The sequence below is a fragment of the Xenia sp. Carnegie-2017 genome, unplaced genomic scaffold, assembly GCF_021976095.1.
Source record: "Xenia sp. Carnegie-2017 unplaced genomic scaffold, XeniaSp_v1 HiC_scaffold_19, whole genome shotgun sequence".
NCBI lineage: Eukaryota > Metazoa > Cnidaria > Anthozoa > Malacalcyonacea > Xeniidae > Xenia > Xenia sp. Carnegie-2017.
The window spans coordinates 5,043,597-5,061,964 of record NW_025813481.1 but is presented as its reverse complement, the minus strand read 5'-3'; the positions used below and the strand labels follow the sequence as shown (position 1 = coordinate 5,061,964).

Genomic DNA, 18,368 nt, shown 5'->3' with positions numbered 1-18,368 from the left:
CGCGAAATGCCGCCTTTCAATGTATCTACTTTTCATGACAATCTTTTCAACCAATTGGTTTCTTGTTATTCATTATAATGGTAAAGAAGGCCAGTGATGATGCAAAACTCTAAGGTTGTTAAATTCGTGAAGAAGGGTTCTATATCAAAGCTGAGAAAATATTTAAAAAAAAACGATGTGAATTTAAACAGAATTCGTGATAATGAAGGCAGAAGCATGCTGCATTTATCATGCTATTTAGGAGACTATAAAATGTCACGTTATTTACTTCGTAATGGAGTCGATCCTTGCCTTACTGATGATGATGGCAACACTGCTTTACATATAGCGTTGAAGTATGCACTAGAATCCTATAAAAACACACTGCTTTTCGACCTAATTTATTACTTAAAAAGAAAATCTCGACGTGTTATGAACTTGGCTAACATCTTTGGTGAAACACCCAATGATTTGTACACGAAATGGAATTCTATCATGACAAGTACTTTCGTAGAAGAAGACGAAGTTAAACAAAAGTTGAATGAAGAGGAGGAAGAATGGCAGAAAAAATTAGCTTTTGAGGAATCTTGTGAAGATTACTATTTCAAACAGGATGAGATTCCTCAAGAAGATGTAAGTGAGACTTACAATGATTGGGCTGAACGAATTAGAAAAGAGTACTTCTCAAAACATAAAAGGACTGCAGGTTTGAATATTTCACATCAACACAAGGAAAGAGAGGTTGACCCTAAATGGAAGGAAGAATTGACAAAACAACTTGCTGAAGGTCATGAAAACTATATTAAAAGAACAAGGTTAAAGAAAATGGAACGAGAAAGAGTAAGATATGAAGACATGTGTCATAATGTGTTTGAAAATGGAGGAATGAAGCCTCTTTCATTTGACACTATCCCTTGGCCATGTATAGGTAGTGCTGCAGACATTGTAGATAAGTTGTGTGAATGGGCTGAAGATGAGAAAATTACATACCTGAAAAGACAAAGAATAAGGTGGCATCCTGACAAGTTTGCCCAAAGATGCCGTCATCGTATCAAAGAGAATGATTTGAACACCATAATGGATTTAGTCAAAGAGATTTCTCAAGGCATTAATATGATGTTAAGTTCATTATAAAACCTACATTAAATTTTCATGTTTAACAAATGATATATGCATTATTGAAGAAGAAACCCTTCTTGGAATAGATCATTTTTCTCTAAGATAAAAGTGGCTTTTCCACAATAATTAGCTAACCCTCCAACTTCAACTTTGACAGCTGGACTTTCCCCACACTTGCATTCTTCAATTGGGCTTCCAGTAAACACTGAGCCAACAATGCTCTCAAACTGACGTATCTCATTGAGGGAGATTTGACATTTGTAATATTGGACAGCTATACGAGCGGTAACTCCTGAGCCAGTAGGTGAACGATCAACCTAGTGTAGTAATAATCACATTTCATGAACTAGTTAGTGAATCTCTTAAGTTACATAGTAAGTGGAAATAACTTTTAATACCTGTCCATCGCCAAAGTAACATAAATTTCGAGTCGCCTCATCCTTAAACTGCAAATAATTATCTTTACCATCAGTAATGATAACACCATACATAAATGCAAGATCATCCTCCAAAGGATGTTGAATTTTTATATCTTGACGACAAATTTGCAAGATTTCCTTTGCTGCTGTTGTAAGTTCACTAAGACTGGATTTTTTTAAATCTAAATTTAGCTCTGTGTCAGGTATGATAGCATAAAATGTACCACCATAGCCAATATCAAGTGTAACTTCTCCATAGGATTTTGTCATCAATTTATAGTTAACATCATAAGCAAATGCTGGAACACTTGTGAATTCGACGTTGCTTGATACACCATTAGTAAGATCGACCTTTGCTTTTACTAAACCACATGGACATTGTATATAAACTTCAACATTTTCCTCTGATAATGAATTTATTTTTACAAGACCTAAACATAAATTAGTATAAAATTAGCCCATTCAAACAAATAATGGTTATTGATAAGATAAACTAGTTAAAACAAGCATTCATGATCCAGACCCTCACCATAGTCCACTGCATATCTTGCTAAAGCCATAACTGCATGACCACACATAACACTATATCCGCCATTATGCATAAATAAAACAGCTAGATCAGCCCTCTCGTCATCTGGTGTCACCAATAACGCTCCGTACATTTCTGGGTGTCCACGTGGTTCTCTCATCAAGAACTTTCGTATGTAATCCAAGTTCTCTTTAACATAACGTCGTTTCTCCAAAATTGACTTGCCTTTTATTTCTGGATAGCCAGATAAAATAATTCGTAATGGTTCACCACCAGTATGCATTTCTACTGTAACTATTTCAAGACTCGTGTTTTCTGCGTTTTCTTTGACGAATTGCATCGTTGCGGAAGCGGCCATGTTGATTATTGATGGTACATGACGTCATTTGCCAGCATCAATAGTTTTTGGTAGGTATGAAAGTGTAAAGCATTATTTACCACCATTTTAAAGTTGAAGGTCAACTTAAACAAAACAACACTGCCAAAAAACGCAGTATTTCCAAACTCTCATTTTCATTCGCCCGACACAGCGAGTATAAAATGAAACTGACCAAAACATACATTTGTATAATGTAGTAAATTGGTATTCATAATATGGTTTCACTTTTAATAGTTTCGAAATTTGGCGCTTGCTCATGCAAGATTCACACGAAATGCAATATATAAATATTTAAAAGAGAATCAGTATCATTCACGTTTCAAAAATAAAAATTACTATTTTTTCCGACCATTCGAGGAACCAGTAACATTTTCGTGATTTCTGTTTTGACAACATCTTTTGAAGGTGCTGAGGCTTTTTGGAACAGCAGAATAACGCTTCTTTAGGGGGTTTTGTTGAAGAAGTAGGGCACGAACTATGTCGCGAGCTGATCGGCCTCCAGCAAACGAATTTTCTCCAAGGCGCTCTTTAGTTCATCTTCAGCATCTAATCATCGTTGTTCTGCTAACTGACCTCTTTTCAGCTTCTCTGCAAAATAAATTTCTTTTATTATTTATCAGGAGAAAAGCTGGACACAGCGAGGCCATTGTGTTAGTACACACTTACATTAGTTCATTCTGAAGTCTTTCGACTGTTTCTAAAGCTTTAAAAGATGCATCTAAACAAAGATCATCGTTCCTGAAGTAAAAATGGTTACGCAATTAAATAAAAATACAGCATTTTACCATTTATTTCGGCAGTGGACTCCTCCTATATAAATTACAAATAAATTAAAATAAAATAAGAATAAATTAAATTCCTTTAATTTATTGCACTATCGTTTACCTTTACATCGTCTATATGTTTTAATTCTTTCGTTGTTACAGTCTCGTCCTCAGCTATTACTTTAATTTTAGTCACATCAGAAGAAACACTTTCTTTCTTATCATCTTCATCATTATCTTCGGTTGTCACTTAAATATACAACAGAAAATAAAATAACATAGGCAAGCTGAAAAATGGTATTTGCAAAGATTTGTTTTGTTAATGACATCATAAGCAATCAGAACTAATAATTAATACCAGCAGCAACAGCTGATGTCTCTTTCTCTGACTCTAAATCAATAGATTTTACAGAATTATCTTGTTTGGTAATGGCTTCCTCTTCCAAATCACGCAATGATCTTTCCTTGTCTTTGTTTAAGCCATCCGATGAAGGTTTTGCAAGCAATTCTTCAACATCCACACCACGTACAGGAAGCTCACCAACGACCTTTACAAGGCAAAAAAGTCATCAGTTCAACAACCATATCGCTTCATCATCAATGTTAATAAACCAACCTGTTTAAGAAGTACCTCCGATGCCCATACCCATCCCTCACATTCCCTAGAAATCCTTTTAAGATCGTTGCATTCCGCCTCAGCATCGTCTTCATATCGATTTTTCTTCTCCAACGTACTCTCCATCACGAAACTGGTACAGGCGTCTTTGATCACCTTAGTTTAAATGTACATTTTAATGTCAGTTCAGTTTATCATCGTGTTTATTATTAAAGACCCTAACCCTGTTCCCTGTCACATTATCTTCCGATAATCATCTATCTCGGACTATTTTCACCTGTCTTCCATGAATCATGGTATCTTCAATCAGGGTATAACCATCAATCTATCCACCATCGGACTAATCATTTCACCAATCTGGTAGGTAGGTATATTTCTATCAATCATGGTATATTTCTACCATCAATCATGGTATATTTCTACCATCAATCATGGTATATTTCTACCATCAATCAAGGTATATTTCCACCATCAATCAACGGTATATTTCCACCATCAATCACGGTATATTTCCACCATCAATCATGGTATATTTCTACCATCAATCATGGTATATTTCTACCATCAATCAATGGTATATTTCTACCATCAATCATGGTATATTTCTACCATCAATCATGGTATATTTCTACCATCAATCATGGTATATTTCTACCATCAATCATGGTATATTTCCACCATCAATCATGGTATATTTCCACCATCAATCATGGTATATTTCTTGCCTATACCTTACCTTGGTGTATGTTCTCAGTTCATCAACCAAACAAGCTCTACGATTTTGAATCTGAAGAGAAGTTGATTCGAGCAAAATTTCACTACCTCCCAGAGCTCCTTTAAAATTATCATTGCCATCAATTTTCTCCAATTCACCGTTATCTAAATTCGGAGCTAAACGAATTAAAACCGTCACCATCCACTTTAACATAGTCGTGTGAAGATCGTTCACCTAAACACAAAAATAAAAAATAGTTCAAAATGAAATGTTGTGCAACAAGTCTACAATACTCACAGTCTGCAGTAGTTTTCCGTCGTCATTTTCAATGGAATTGGTCATGTTAGTGAGCCATTTTCTGCTCAATTTACATAGTTCATTAAAATCTACAGAATTTTGGGACTCGTCGTTTTCCTTTCGCTCGTCTTCTTTAATTTGTGAGCCAATGATATATTTAACTTCATTAATGTTTTCCAGCCATTCATTGCCCACTTGTTCAGCCAGTCGTGTCCACTCTGAATCCAAAAGTTCATCGCCGCCATTGACTACAGACTGTAGCTTGTTACACCTAGGGATATTCATAGTATGTATAGCAACAACACAGTTCACAATTAACGTATCCTCTCTTATCCTTTGGTATCCTTCATAGTATATATAGCAACAACACAGTTTACAATTAACGTATCCTGTTTTATCCTTTGGTATCCTTCATAGTATGTATAGCAACAACACAGTTCACAATTAACGCATCCTGTTTTATCCTTTGGTATCCTTCATAGTATGTATAGCAACAACACAGTTCACAATTAACGTATCCTGTCTTATCCTTTGGTATCCATAATTTTCTTACCATGATTCCATACGGTTGCTAATGCAAATCAGTCCTTTGGCGACACCGTTTTCTCCACTAACTCTTATTTGAAACTGTTGGTGTAATTTCTCCACAATTTTATTTAATGTCATCATTTCTTCTGTGTATATGACATTGCGATCACAGAATGTATGTCGACGAAATATCTACGAGTCATAACACACATCAGTTGAGACAAACTTCATGAACCACATCACCAATAGACAATTTATCCTACTGTATACCTTATGAACCACATCAACAAGAAACAATTTATCCCTCTGTATACTATACAAGCGTTAACACCAATAGACACTTTATCCGACTGTATACCTTATGAGCGACATCGGTCCATTCCTCGACTTTGTGGTACAAAAGAATAAGATGTTCTTGAGATGATAAAAGACTTCCTCCAGTGAACTTTTCACCTTCTTTACTACACATTTCTTCCCAAGATTTCATGTCACACAACAGTTCTTCAATCAATATTTTTTCTGGGACCTGGACATGACCTCCATCAGAACTATAACGTAGAAACACCTCATTGCTAAATACGCATTGCAATAGTTTGAAAAAAAAAAGATAATTCCAGTGATTTATGATCATTGTACCTTATAAATTTTTGAAATTCTTTCTTCCATTTTAGAAGTTGATTTACAGCAACATCAAGATTAGATTTAAGGTTTTCTTCATCTTTAATCATTTGTTTAAAAAACTTCTCGGCGAGATCCTTCCACGATTGAAAACTGTTGACGACCTCTTGCAACTATGAAAAAGAAAATCCTTTAGCTACAATGAACGACGAATTTACTTAAACTTGTTGAACGCAAAGTAAAAGAAATCAAATCAAGAAATTGAATGACAATTTTTATTGATAAGAAGAACCTCGACTTTTACACAGTCCAACAGCAGAGATTAAATTTACCTGTTCGCTATCCTTTTGACTTAGAATCAAGGAGAAATGCGTCATTAATTTTGACCAAGCTCGCTCATGCAGATGTAAACGTTTTGCTACATTTAGCTTATGATGATCAACAACTTTTAAAGCAAGAATATATGTTGCGCTACTCCATAAATCACGATCCTCGCTCAAATTGTGGACAAATGTTTCCAGTCGTTTTCTTTGAAGATCATACAACTCGTGATATTCTTCAAGTAAGTTTGCATTTTTTTCTGACTCTAATAAAGCTTCGTTAAGTTCTTGCTGGATCTGAAAAAGAACGAAAATCGTACTTCGTCAATGGTAGTCACCAAATGTCATGGTAAGATTATCTCAAGAAACGGATCTCATGGTAAGATTATCTCACAAGCGGATTTAGGGGTAAGATTATCTCACATGCGGATTTCATAGTAAGATTATCTCACAAGAGGATTTTGGGGTAAGATGATATCATACACGGAGTTCTTGATAAGACTATCTCACCAACCTGTTCAGCTTGTTTTGTAATTGCATTATCATGATCTTTTACTGCATTAAGTTCACTTGTCAATGACGAAACATTTTCTTTGAATCTCATCAATTCCTCTGTCAGACGTCGATCTAATGCTCTTTGAGCCAACACTTCCTGATGTAGACTGAATGAACAGAGAAAATAAGATCATGCAGAAATCAGTGTTGCATATAACACAAAAATCCTTTTTTATACCAGTATATTACAGATTAAAAACAAAGATGTCATTGCATTATTCAAGCAACTAGCATCATCCATATACAGCATATTATGCCTACCTCATAACCTGTCTTGGTATTCTATCCAAGAGTTGTACATATTTTTGCCTGAGATTTGCCAAGAGCTCTCCTCGTTCGACACATTCAATTGTACATTGTCTGATTAACTCATTGAAGACAATATTATAAATATTCTGTTCCTTTTTTACCAACTCCAATAAGTTGTGAATCTGTGTTGGTCCACTTAATTCTTTAAAGTTGTCTTCAACTCCTGCCCGAGATAGCATTGCTTCAAAGGCATGTTTTAATTTTAACACCTCCTGTCTGCTCGTAGGTTTCATTGAAGGAAAGATGGTGACATGTTCTTCATGTGAATCTAAATGTGTTGTATGACGATCATCTGAGAATTCTAAACTATATGCGCCAGGTTCTTTTACCAAATGAAATTCAGCTGGTACAAGGGTGTTTGGAATTTGTGCAGTTGTCTAATTGGGAATGTTAAAATCACAGATTAATGAAGTGGTTTTTAAAGATATACTCTTGTATTTTAAGACTTTACGTTAAAGGAAATGCTTGTCAAAGACACATTTCATAATGTATCATAAAAATGGTGGAATTCAAGAAAAACTGCCCAAAATCTTCATTGACATGATATTTTCTTACATGAAGTGAGCAGTATCGGTTTGTTTCCAGAAAGTATTCATTACAGAAAAAGATTTCAGAGATGAAAATGAAAGACTCAAAGAGGAGATAAAGTGGAAGGTGTTAGAGGAGAGACAAAGATTAATCTAAAGAAAGAGAATGCAACTGACAGTTTAATAAGGAAAGTTAATAGCATAATACCATTGCTAATGCTGCCTTATTGTTTGATAAAGCTGACTCCTTTGTTTCATTAGATTTTTCTCTTCTTTTTGCATCATCTTTTGCAAGTAAGGCATCATAAAGAAATGAAATATCCCTAAAATTTAAAATGTATATATTTAAGTTATTACAACCATATTTTTTCCTACAACTATGAATGAATATTGAGCTTCAACAGGTATGTTACCGTCCTGCTCCACATAAACAAGGAGGGTTTTCAACAAGATGTTTCAACTTTTCACGACCTTTGACGTGATTCCAAACGTTAGCTGGTCTTTTTCTTACAGTTTGTTTCTAAAGCAAATTTTCTCTTTCATTAATTTATATTCAACATCCACAGTATTCTTCATTCATATAACTAACCTCAAGTACTTTATTATTTTTGAACTTGCTGGGAGGACCCAACTGTTCTTTAGAAGGAGGTGAGGGAATTTCAGTTAAACTTGATAAAATATCAAGGGGAATAAAATCCTTCGTGATGCCCGACATTTTAAATAGTGAGTTATTATTATTTCTGCTGCTTATAGAGGGCAAAATTTCTTTGGAAGGTAATTTCCCACTTTCTAAGTAACGTATTGCACAAGATGAAGATGCTTTGTCTTTCGCGTTGCGAGAATCCTTAGGACTGATTTTTGTTGACGAGTGATGACATGGTTCACCATCTGTGTTGTTTGAGGCTTCGCGCCAGCCATCTGAATGTTCTGGTACTGCAACGCTCATTTCTCGTTAACAACTTGAAGCAAGAGCCGCAGTTCGATGGAATGACTTCTTATACCCATTTCCTTAATTTTGTTAACAAGTTAATCAAGTTCAGCAAAAATGACAGCGAAAATCTTCGCTAATCTTTAAACATCCCAAGTGATTTGTCCACCATATTGACATCTCATGGTTTCTATGACAGCCGTATTAATAATAAAACCGCGCAAGGAACTGGGGTAGAGTTAGTTGAGAGTATGAAGGCACGTTTACCCATTGAGTTCTATAAGACCTGGAGGGGAAACGTCAACCAAATTACTATAAATTATCAGCGCGCGGCCCATTGAGTTCTATAATAACTCATTGAGTTTTATAATGACTCATTGTCGGGTCCATTGAGTTCTATAATTGAGTTATTATAGAACTCAATGGTCGGGCCAACACTTACGCCATATTACGTGTTCTTGCCATATATGGAACATTTATCGTGTAAGACCAATCGCTGTGTATAAATGCGTCCGATGTATTTACGCGATTTCAAAAAAGAAAACAAATGTGTCGAAGAACAATAGCAAAGCGAAATTAAAAGTTGTCATTCTAGCTACGGAGGCAATGTATATTATTATTATTGCTTCAAAAAATAAAGAAAAGAAGAAAACAAATATAAAGATCATCGGTGTGAGTAAAGTGCAAATCAAGGTAAATTTGCCGTATTTCTTTTTTTAAGAAAATATTCTTGACTTTTTTCTTTTTCTGAATCTCTGCAGCTTTTGCTTTTTCAATAATAACAACGACGCTTTCAGCACTTTCTTTTTCCGTGTTGAAAGAAGACATTTCTATGATTTTTCGATAATCATAATTTGCTTGTTTCAGAAGCCATAGTAACGTAGTAAAAATCGGGAGAAATCTGTAGTTTGTTACAGATTTTCTTATGATTTTCATCCGATTTTTCGAGTCGGACGACTTTCCAAATATGGCAAGAACACGTAATATGGCGTCAGTGTCGGACAGACAAATCGTTGTGTGTAAACTTACTAAACGCGCAAAATTAAAATTAGGAACGCGAAAATTTAAAACTTGGTAGGTTTATGATGCGCCTAAACATTGAAAAATATTGTGAATAATGACTTCATTTTTATAGACAACGCGTACTTCTGAACTAAAGAAAAACATTGGGCATTATTGAGAAGGGCTAAAAAAACAAACAACGTAACATCCATAGATACTCATAGTTAACCCAAATTGTAATTGTTTAACAAACCAAACACAGATATTAATGTAAACAATCAATCATATAATTTATAAAAGGTAAACAAATCCTGCATCGAGTTAAATTTTAATATGTTGCTTAAAGAAATAGAAAAGCAGTAATACCGAACATAAAACCAGACATCTTGCTGTTATCTTTAAAATATAATTTTGCACAATACCATGTTGTCACTAAAAAGTACAACAGTAAAACAAGTCTCGCAGGTTTCAAATACATTTGCATGATTTTCTACATAGCTGTTATGTCAATACAACAATTTCAAACATTTATCTACCACTTTTTCTTATAATCATCAATGCTCACGCCACCAGGCCCCAGGGCAACAACCAATAGTAATCCGCCAATTACAGAGGCTGTTTGAAAAAAGTCGTACTTTAGGAAATCTCTTAGAGGTCGATCACTAGGCACCATCCAGAATGCATTGAAATAGACATTAAGGATAGTGAGCCAACAAAGTAACAAAAGGGCAGAAAGCTTTGTTTTGAATCCAATAGTGACAAACACCATAAGAATGGATCCAACTATTATCTCAACGGTACGAAAGAATGAAAGATCAAAACGAAGTAGGGTTAAATACATGAAGACAAGAAGGATGCGACCACTCAGTTGCAGGTACGTTTTCGGTGTGTTACCACCGACATTTGGAACACCAGCAAACAAACTTTTCTTTTCGGACTGACTTTCGGCAAGAAGAAGAAACAGAGCACCAGCAAGGGCCATGTTCCTACAAAAATGATACATAAAACACATTCATGCACTAAAATACTTCAAAAACTTTACAAACAACTCTTACCTCATGAGAAACTTCAAGTCCCACAAAATACTGTAAGCAATGGTCTAAAGAGAATACAGGTGAAGTTGGGACAAACAATTTCGTCTTTTAAAGAGTCTTACTGTGAACTCAAATGTCTTTTTAACATTATAAAGAATATTCAAAGTATAAAACGGGATTAAATATCTTCATGCTTGCCTGCACAACAACAACACTACCCAAAACGCCAACAGCAATCTCGACTTTCTGACGAGACAAAACCATTGCAACAGCACCAAGCTGCCCTATCAAATTAAATAAGACAAAGAGGACTCCAAAAAATGTGGAACAGTTCCAAGTTTGAGCGAAATAATCTCGCTGTTCCCCCCACTGGAACCACATACGAATGCCATCTTCGAAGAATGTCGAGACGAGACAAAAGCGAGCTAGATGGGGCAGCACGTGTTTCGAATGCCGCAGAATTTGATCAGCAAAATCTTCCGCCTTGTTTATGTAATCTTGATAGGGAGAATTATTTCCAGATCTAGCCATTACCAATTTTAAATACTTCGCTAATATTCGGTGGAATTTTAGTAAAAAATATTGGGACAATTGTCGAACTGTCCTCTCACAACGCCACGTTAGCTTGTGACGTAATGACATCTTTTTACTTCCGGCCGGCAAAGATCGAATTTCGGCCATCCGGCTTTCTATCCAGCTGAAAATATATGGGAAAATACATTATGAACGTTGAAAAAAATTACTCGGAAACACAGCTTTCAATAATTCAATGTGAAAAAATAGATTTTAATTATTCTCAATAACCCCCTTAACGCTACCTAACCCTTCAGCTTTCTCCAAGAAATAACTGTAAGATAAGGGATACCTAAAATCTCCTTCACCATGTTTACTGTTATTCATTCTTTATCCTTGCAAACAACATCTAAATGAATGGAAAATAATACTTTTACCACAGAGAACTATTATCTATGCCATTTCAACTCGAATTGACTTTTAATTAAACCCATTGCACAGTGCCCATTGTTTAATTCATCTCCCTATGGCAGATGAAAAAGAGTTTCACCAAGATAAAACTGCTGGGCAACAAGAAAGTAGCTGAAAAAAATGAAAACGACTTGCGTTAGTGCATTGAGCTACAAGCTTATTTTTGTTGTGGGATTTATCCATATGGCAACAACTCTGCAAAATAGTCCAGTTCAACCACAAAATTCATTTACGAGGCAACAATCAACTGTGGAGAAGCCTAAAATTACAGCTGTCCTTCAACGATTTGAAGAAAATGCCCCAACACTGGTTAAACTTCTGCAAGCTATTTGTGAGGCAATTTTAGCTATTTTGTGGATTGTAGACTTAATTCTTAATTTCATGTTAAGGATTGCTGATGAAGTCATCAACTTTTGCACCAATATGTGCAGCAAAAGTTTTGGTTTACTTTTATACATTGTGAAGATTTTAGAAGCTCTTGGTTTTGTTGTTAAATTCATGCTTGAAGTGAACTACGTGATTTTTTCCAAAATATTCAATGCAATTGGATGCATCAGAGGTGGTTTAAAAGATGCTTATCTATTGGTCAAAATCACCATAATTGACTTGACAGAACAAGTGTTTGGGTCAAATGCAATGGTAATAGAAGGGATGGGTAACATGTTTCTTAACGGTTGTAACTACACATGGTTGGGCATTCAAAATATTTCACTGATCCTTACACAAAATATTCATCCACCATTTGGCTTGGCTACAATGAACGTAGATATGGCTGGATCATTGCTAACCACAGGATTGGAGTTTTTGATTCAATCTGTAAAAATGTTAAGTTTGATGTTGAGAGATGGTTGCATAACTATAATCACCAAAACTTGCAATGGAATCTGTGAAGTTGGGGCAAAAATAGTTGATGCTTGCATTTTTATGACAAATGAAATTATTGTATGTTTAGTTTATATCTTTGATATGATGAAATGGGCACTTTATTTTCCTGTGACATTAGCTTCAAACATCTCACATATGTTGGTTCATTCTTGGAGGGCATTTGTTGATTATGTTTGTCATATTGATGCAGCTGTAAGAAATTTTATTTGTTCGACAATTTCACAAACTTCTACCATCCTCACCAGCATGGCAAGTGCTATCATTACAAGGAGCCTTACCATGCTTCAAGGCATCCATAGAGGATTATCTACAATGACTTTTCAATTTGTTGAAGTTTTGCAAACTGTATACCTTGGCATTTTACTGCTTTGTGCTGTCTGTATTGTCTTTTATTGGCACAAAGAAATTAGATCTATGATTTCCTCATCTATAAAAGTTATCCAAAGAGTGCATATTTTTACAATTGAAAACAATGACAATGAAATTGTCAATACACTGCAAGAAATACCACAGCCACGCCTCATTCAAGAGTTGGAATCTGAACATGATAAACATTTGTGTGTTATTTGTCGGGACAATGTGAAAAATGTGTTGCTGTTGCCATGTCGACATGTTTGTATTTGCCAGACTTGCCTTCAAAGAGCTACACATGAACATGGGTATTTACGGAAGTGCCCTTTGTGCAGGGCAAATGTTGATTCTACATTAGAAATTTTTATATAGATTGATTATTTTATCTTTCATATTTTTTTGTTTAGTTAAAAGAAAAGAAAAGAAAATTTATGATATTAAATATAGTGTTTTGCATAATTTACTACTTAAATAATTCATGAAGTGCAATATCAGGTGTCCAATAAATCCTTCCCTAGCTATTCACTATAATATGGTACAAACTGCACTTTGCCGTTCATTTCGAGGTGGTGCCTGTCTTCTACGATTTGCTATGCAAGAAAAGCAGTCAAAATGAACATATAAGTCAAAATGATGAAATAAAAGATAGAAACTTTTAAAAATGCAAGGGCTAAAAAGTTTTTGAAAAGCACATCCTACCTTCAATATAAACATCACGAATATAATGGACACCAGTAAAAGAAATTCTAAAAAATTCAAACTTGAGGAAAAATATTAATTTTTAACAAACTGCAAAAGGTATCACATACCTTTCTCGAACTGGTTCAATATCTGCTTCAAAGATTCCATAAACTGGTCTATAAAGAAATAATATAAAAACCTGACTGATAATTTCATAATCTAAAGCATTACTGTGCCATGGTAAAACTTCTCTGAATATTGTACCTATGGTCTGAAATAATCAGAGATGAACAACAATCATAATGAAGAGGTCGCACTCCATTTTCTTTCTGACTTCGATAAACAACACGATCCTAATAAAGGGAATATGAAAATACACAAAAAGAATTGTTTTGACGTGAATAACATAAGGCAACTAACTGTCCAGGATGGTACTCTGACATCTGAGTAATTTCCAGGACAATCATGATCAATCTCAAATCTATATGTTGGAGGAAAATTGATTGCGGCTTCTTTGAAATGTTCAAATACACCATCTAGAGATTAAAAATATATTTAAAAACATCTCAATATTTGTCAATTTTTTCATTTATACAATTGTATGTAGAGCTATGTGGATTTACTACAATGATGATAATGGTTATCCTTACTTTTTTTCATTAGTTTTGTCATTTGATCTTTAGCCACCAACTCCTAATTATAAGAAGTGGAATTACTATGCTGCGATGACCTTACAAGAAAAAAAGTGTCTTTGTCAAGTCATACTTCAGTTCACTCACATTGTAAGATAGCTCGTTTTCTTCTTTGCATTGATTTAGATATTTTAAGACAACAGAATGACGCTCTTCCAGTCTAAAGTTGAAATCACCAAGCCAGAAGACTCGATGAAATCTAGATGTAACATCAGTAGCTAAAGTAAACAAGAAAGTGTTATTAGAAACAAGTTTTACTGATGAACAACATGGAAATATATGATCAATTTTACTTTGTTAAATCACCATCTACATCTTACATTTAGATTTCTTTTCCTCCGAGTAATTCAAAGGTAATGACAAACTCTTTCGTATAAGTCGATAATCACCAATACGTTCTTTCCACTTTTTCTCATGAGCTGATCAAAAATAACAGCTATGGTAAAATATCGTCTATATAAACTTATTATCGTATTGTTTACTTACCACTGAAATGGGAGTTTATAAATAGAAATGATGTGCCAAAAATAGACATTGAAAAGCCAATAGCTCCCTTAAACATACAAGAAACGTGGAAAGATTTACAGGTTGAGTAAAAAGTCATTTAATCAATCCAGAGAAAAATTCTGTCAATGTAACAATGTTGAAATATGTTCAAGAAAAACTGTCTAGCATTGCAAAGCATGATAATACCTTTGTTTTGATCATGTGACCTGGTCTTGTTGCAATGGTTGCTTGTTCAACAGCTAAATATAATGCACAGTGACAATCTCACCTATGTATCACATCAGTACTGTCTAGCTAAAATTATAACAAACACACAACTTTTCATAAGTAATCCTAACATAGTCTTCTTTGGTTTTCACAGGCAGAGTGCATCATATAAGACTCTCAAGGAGAGAAAACACTGGCACAAATATGCATACGTACCTGAACAAAACCATACAAGTTCTCTGCGTAAGAACATAGCAAGATGTAGAACTCCAAATGATGAAGAATGAATTAAGACATGAGATGGACCTAAAGCTTCTTGTATTTTAATCTCCCACTCTTTCCTAAAATAATACAATATCTAAATTATAATCTCAATCCTACAATAAGAAGTAATTAAATGGATCACGAAAAAATTTTAATAGATTAATACCTAAGAGGTGTACTCTCTTGTGATCCAATAACATACAAATCTTGCATATATTGACAGCATTCGGGCAGCAAAAAATCATCCACAAACAGTGGTAGCTGCTAATGAAAAAAACCCAAAGAACATATAACTATATTTAAGTACAGTTGCATGAAGGGATGATTTACAAGCAAACCTTTTCTCCATGCATATTCCAGGTTCCAACAAAGACCGTCAACTTTCGCTGTGGTAAATAACTCTCAAGCTCTTCTTGCACAAAATTTGAATTTCTGTCCCTTGCTTTAGATGCAGGAACTTTAGGAAGTAAAGAGTTTCGACGACCAAGACCATGCCGAATGGCTTCAGTATCAGAATGATGCTCCTCATATCCAGTTAAACGTTTTTGAGATTTGAGAGACGTTGCACTTCGATGAAGTTTGGCAGTAACATGCTCAGAAGAAGTGGGTATATGTACTGAACCTTTGGTAAATGATTTGTTATAATTTTCTTCGTCTGAACTAGAGGAATTCTCACTGACACTGGTGAAAGTACTTTCTGATACATTCTCTACATCTTTATCATGTACATTGTTATCAATCGTGTCTAGGTTTTTAATGGAAGTTGTTTTAAAAGGTTTTCTATTATTCTCCTTCTTTTCCTGCTTCCATCTTAGATTGTGCTGTTCAGCTTCAAGAACATCGCTTGTTTTGACAACACCTTTAATAGGAGCTAAAGGTTCTAATATCAATGAAGATTGTATCTTTGCATTGCTTTCTTTAAATCCTGGCTCAGTTTTATCATCGTCATGGCTTAAATCCACATTTAACGGAGGCAGATGTGATCTTTTAATTCGATTTTCTAAAGTTTTATGACCAGTATCGTCCTCCGAGTCAGTAGGACAAGATACAACACGATTCAATCGTCTTGGAAATCTGCTCGCAGTGATAGCCCTTTTTGATAGTTTGCTCGAACCTTTCAGTTTATCAGGAGGATGAGGGATAAAATGCTCGACTGTTGAAACATTATTATTGTATTCTTCTTGAATTTTCAATTTCGACGATAATTCTTGGTTGACATCAACGTCATCTGCAAGTGACTCAAGGCTTTGGCCGAAAACTTGCCTCGTTATAGTTCCACCTACTTTCTCGCTCATTTAAACAAGTTTTCAAAACAGCCATTTTATGATTAAATCACTTTCATAAAGATCCATTCAAAAATAATAACGTAAATCTAATAGCGAAAGTGCTGTTGTCGATTTCGGAAAATCTCAACACAAGTCAGTAGCCATGTTGTTTCCATAGAAACAGTAAATATGGTTTTAAATTTTTAATCATAATTTTAAATTTTAATTATTTTAATTTTATTCAAACGATTGAAAGCGGGAGGAAGATGGACCAGATGGTAAATTGAAAATTATTGTTGTTAATATAATTATCGACGTCATTATCTAAATTGTTGTTCAATAACAGAAGTACATTATGACATTTCCTGTTATCCCTCGGCATTCCACAACACTTATGCTTGTTGTTAGAAACAAACTAAACAATCAACATGTGACTTCATTGCCTTCATCAATTGGCTACAAATTGTTGATGCTAAAACGTAGCTCTCAAATGAAATTTATGGTAAACAGAACAAACAATGATTTTTTCCAATGCCTAATAATATGATGAAATTATAAATTGCAACATTTCTTGTTGCTTTAGCCCAACAGACATGTGTTTCCAGGAGGTATGTGTGAAGATACTGACTTCTCTCCAGATTGGTTGGATTTAATTAAAAGTGATGACTTGCCATTAAAATCATCAATAACCAATTCTCCTTTCTATTCATCATATTTTGAACAACTACCACAGAATGGTCTACCAGCACACATTGGTTTTCGAATTTGTGCAATAAGAGAAACATTTGAAGAAAGTGGTGTTCTCTTAGTTAGATCTTTAGTTAAAGATAACAATACTAAAGACATGACATGTCTAGTTAGTCGCATATTAAGTCCTAACGAAATCATTTCATGGAGAAAAAAAATTCATAACGACCCTTCAGTATTTATGGATTTTTGCAGGTGAATATTTTTCGTTCAGAAGTTTAATGATACTAGTTAGTTCATCAAACCTTTTCTTACAGGAAGATTAAATGCGTACCAGACATTTGGTCACTACATGAATGGTCAAACTGGGTGACACCAGCTTACTATAAGTTTAGAAGATTTACAACCATGTTTTATGTGACATTTCTTGACAATGAACCAGACATAAGCGATGATGGAAATGAAGTTACCAGTTGTATTGTAAGTCTAATCAACCATATGTCACTATGTATTTCCATAAAAATCCATCATGACTTAACCAAGTGCTTATTTTAGTGGATAAATCCTGCAATTTCAAGAGATCTTGCTTCATTTCACCAATCAACAATTGCTCCTCCACAGTATTATGAACTTTCACGTTTGTGCAGGTGATACATTTCCATTAAAATGTCCACAATTATTGTACATTAATAAAGCCACACAAACCTATTCTTATAGATTTCCTGAAATGGATGACCTAAAAAAACTTGTCATGACTGTGGATGGTGTTGAAGTTACAGAAATGGTGGCTGTTGTAAGCAGTTCTGGAGATAAAATTGTGAGTTGTGCCAATTTTCTACATAAAGATTATAGCAAAATTAAATGTTGCATATTTTGCTGCAGAATTTTTTCCCAGGAGATGAATTGTATGAGAAAATGAAAATGGATACATATAAGCATTATGCTGAGGTTGTGAGAAGCAATGCATCAGAAGAAGAGAACAGAAAGAGCTTTCCTTTATTGAAAATAACACAAAGCACAAAGGATTTATTTCACACACCTGCAGGGAAAACAAACCGATGGGTGTTTAACATGGAGAAAGGAAAATATCATTTTAGGTGCAACACAAAATTAAAATATAACATGCCTGTACCAGAGACATTGTTCAAGAATGCTCATTTATGATGGCCAATCTTATTAAATGTATTCATGTTTTTAACAGTAGTAT

General features: G+C 34.5%; 6 protein-coding genes and 1 long non-coding RNA gene across 8 annotated transcripts; 3 read left to right on the top strand and 4 right to left on the bottom strand.

Annotated features, from left to right (window-relative positions):
• Positions 1-63: 63 nt before the first annotated feature.
• LOC124438105 (NF-kappa-B inhibitor-like protein 1) lies at positions 64-1,143 on the top strand. The gene has a single exon (XM_046988095.1). It carries the CDS (start codon positions 97-99, stop codon positions 1,111-1,113), a length of 1,017 nt encoding a protein of 338 aa, XP_046844051.1. The 5' UTR covers positions 64-96; the 3' UTR covers positions 1,114-1,143.
• Positions 1,076-2,433, bottom strand: LOC124438102 (trans-L-3-hydroxyproline dehydratase-like). The gene is made up of 3 exons (XM_046988090.1): positions 2,047-2,433; positions 1,497-1,948; positions 1,076-1,415 (listed from the first exon to the last, which is right to left on the bottom strand). The coding sequence occupies exons 1-3, from the start codon at positions 2,402-2,404 to the stop codon at positions 1,155-1,157; spliced, it is 1,071 nt and encodes a 356-aa protein (XP_046844046.1). The 5' UTR covers positions 2,405-2,433; the 3' UTR covers positions 1,076-1,154.
• A 206-nt stretch (positions 2,434-2,639) lies between these two features.
• LOC124438100 (axonemal dynein light chain domain-containing protein 1-like) lies at positions 2,640-8,809 on the bottom strand. Of its 2 annotated transcripts, XM_046988088.1 has the most exons (17): positions 8,264-8,809; positions 8,088-8,194; positions 7,883-7,997; positions 7,100-7,524; positions 6,798-6,945; positions 6,296-6,580; positions 5,982-6,136; positions 5,704-5,893; positions 5,371-5,537; positions 4,818-5,088; positions 4,542-4,754; positions 3,806-3,961; positions 3,548-3,737; positions 3,311-3,438; positions 3,211-3,235; positions 3,092-3,143; positions 2,640-3,013 (listed from the first exon to the last, which is right to left on the bottom strand). In XM_046988088.1, the coding sequence occupies exons 1-17, from the start codon at positions 8,618-8,620 to the stop codon at positions 2,965-2,967; spliced, it is 3,033 nt and encodes a 1,010-aa protein (XP_046844044.1). In that variant the 5' UTR covers positions 8,621-8,809; the 3' UTR covers positions 2,640-2,964. The 2 variants fall into 2 exon arrangements, with proteins under 2 accessions (XP_046844044.1, XP_046844045.1); XM_046988089.1 differs by lacking the exons at positions 8,088-8,194; positions 8,264-8,809 and having other exon boundaries at positions 7,100-7,415; positions 7,883-7,966.
• An 88-nt stretch (positions 8,810-8,897) lies between these two features.
• LOC124438107 lies at positions 8,898-10,025 on the top strand. Its single transcript, XR_006945976.1, has 2 exons — positions 8,898-9,295; positions 9,738-10,025. It is a non-coding gene; the product is annotated as an uncharacterized LOC124438107 (long non-coding RNA).
• On the bottom strand, positions 9,991-12,405 carry LOC124438103 (surfeit locus protein 4-like). Its single transcript, XM_046988091.1, has 5 exons — positions 12,345-12,405; positions 11,504-11,560; positions 10,837-11,335; positions 10,660-10,703; positions 9,991-10,590 (listed from the first exon to the last, which is right to left on the bottom strand). The coding sequence occupies exons 2-5, from the start codon at positions 11,536-11,538 to the stop codon at positions 10,137-10,139; spliced, it is 1,032 nt and encodes a 343-aa protein (XP_046844047.1). The 5' UTR covers positions 11,539-11,560; positions 12,345-12,405; the 3' UTR covers positions 9,991-10,136.
• A 764-nt stretch (positions 12,406-13,169) lies between these two features.
• On the bottom strand, positions 13,170-16,504 carry LOC124439334 (phosphatidylinositol polyphosphate 5-phosphatase type IV-like). The gene is made up of 13 exons (XM_046989559.1): positions 15,548-16,504; positions 15,376-15,473; positions 15,162-15,286; positions 14,925-14,977; positions 14,718-14,784; positions 14,552-14,650; positions 14,319-14,449; positions 14,190-14,232; positions 13,960-14,075; positions 13,804-13,892; positions 13,668-13,715; positions 13,558-13,604; positions 13,170-13,448 (listed from the first exon to the last, which is right to left on the bottom strand). Exons 1-13 carry the CDS (start codon positions 16,502-16,504, stop codon positions 13,384-13,386), a joined length of 1,938 nt encoding a protein of 645 aa, XP_046845515.1. The 3' UTR covers positions 13,170-13,383.
• A 232-nt stretch (positions 16,505-16,736) lies between these two features.
• LOC124438106 (acyl-coenzyme A diphosphatase NUDT19-like) lies at positions 16,737-18,359 on the top strand. Its single transcript, XM_046988096.1, has 7 exons — positions 16,737-16,752; positions 17,058-17,082; positions 17,208-17,416; positions 17,479-17,641; positions 17,717-17,808; positions 17,879-17,978; positions 18,044-18,359. The coding sequence occupies exons 2-7, from the start codon at positions 17,068-17,070 to the stop codon at positions 18,323-18,325; spliced, it is 861 nt and encodes a 286-aa protein (XP_046844052.1). The 5' UTR covers positions 16,737-16,752; positions 17,058-17,067; the 3' UTR covers positions 18,326-18,359.
• The last annotated feature ends 9 nt before the right edge of the window (positions 18,360-18,368 follow it).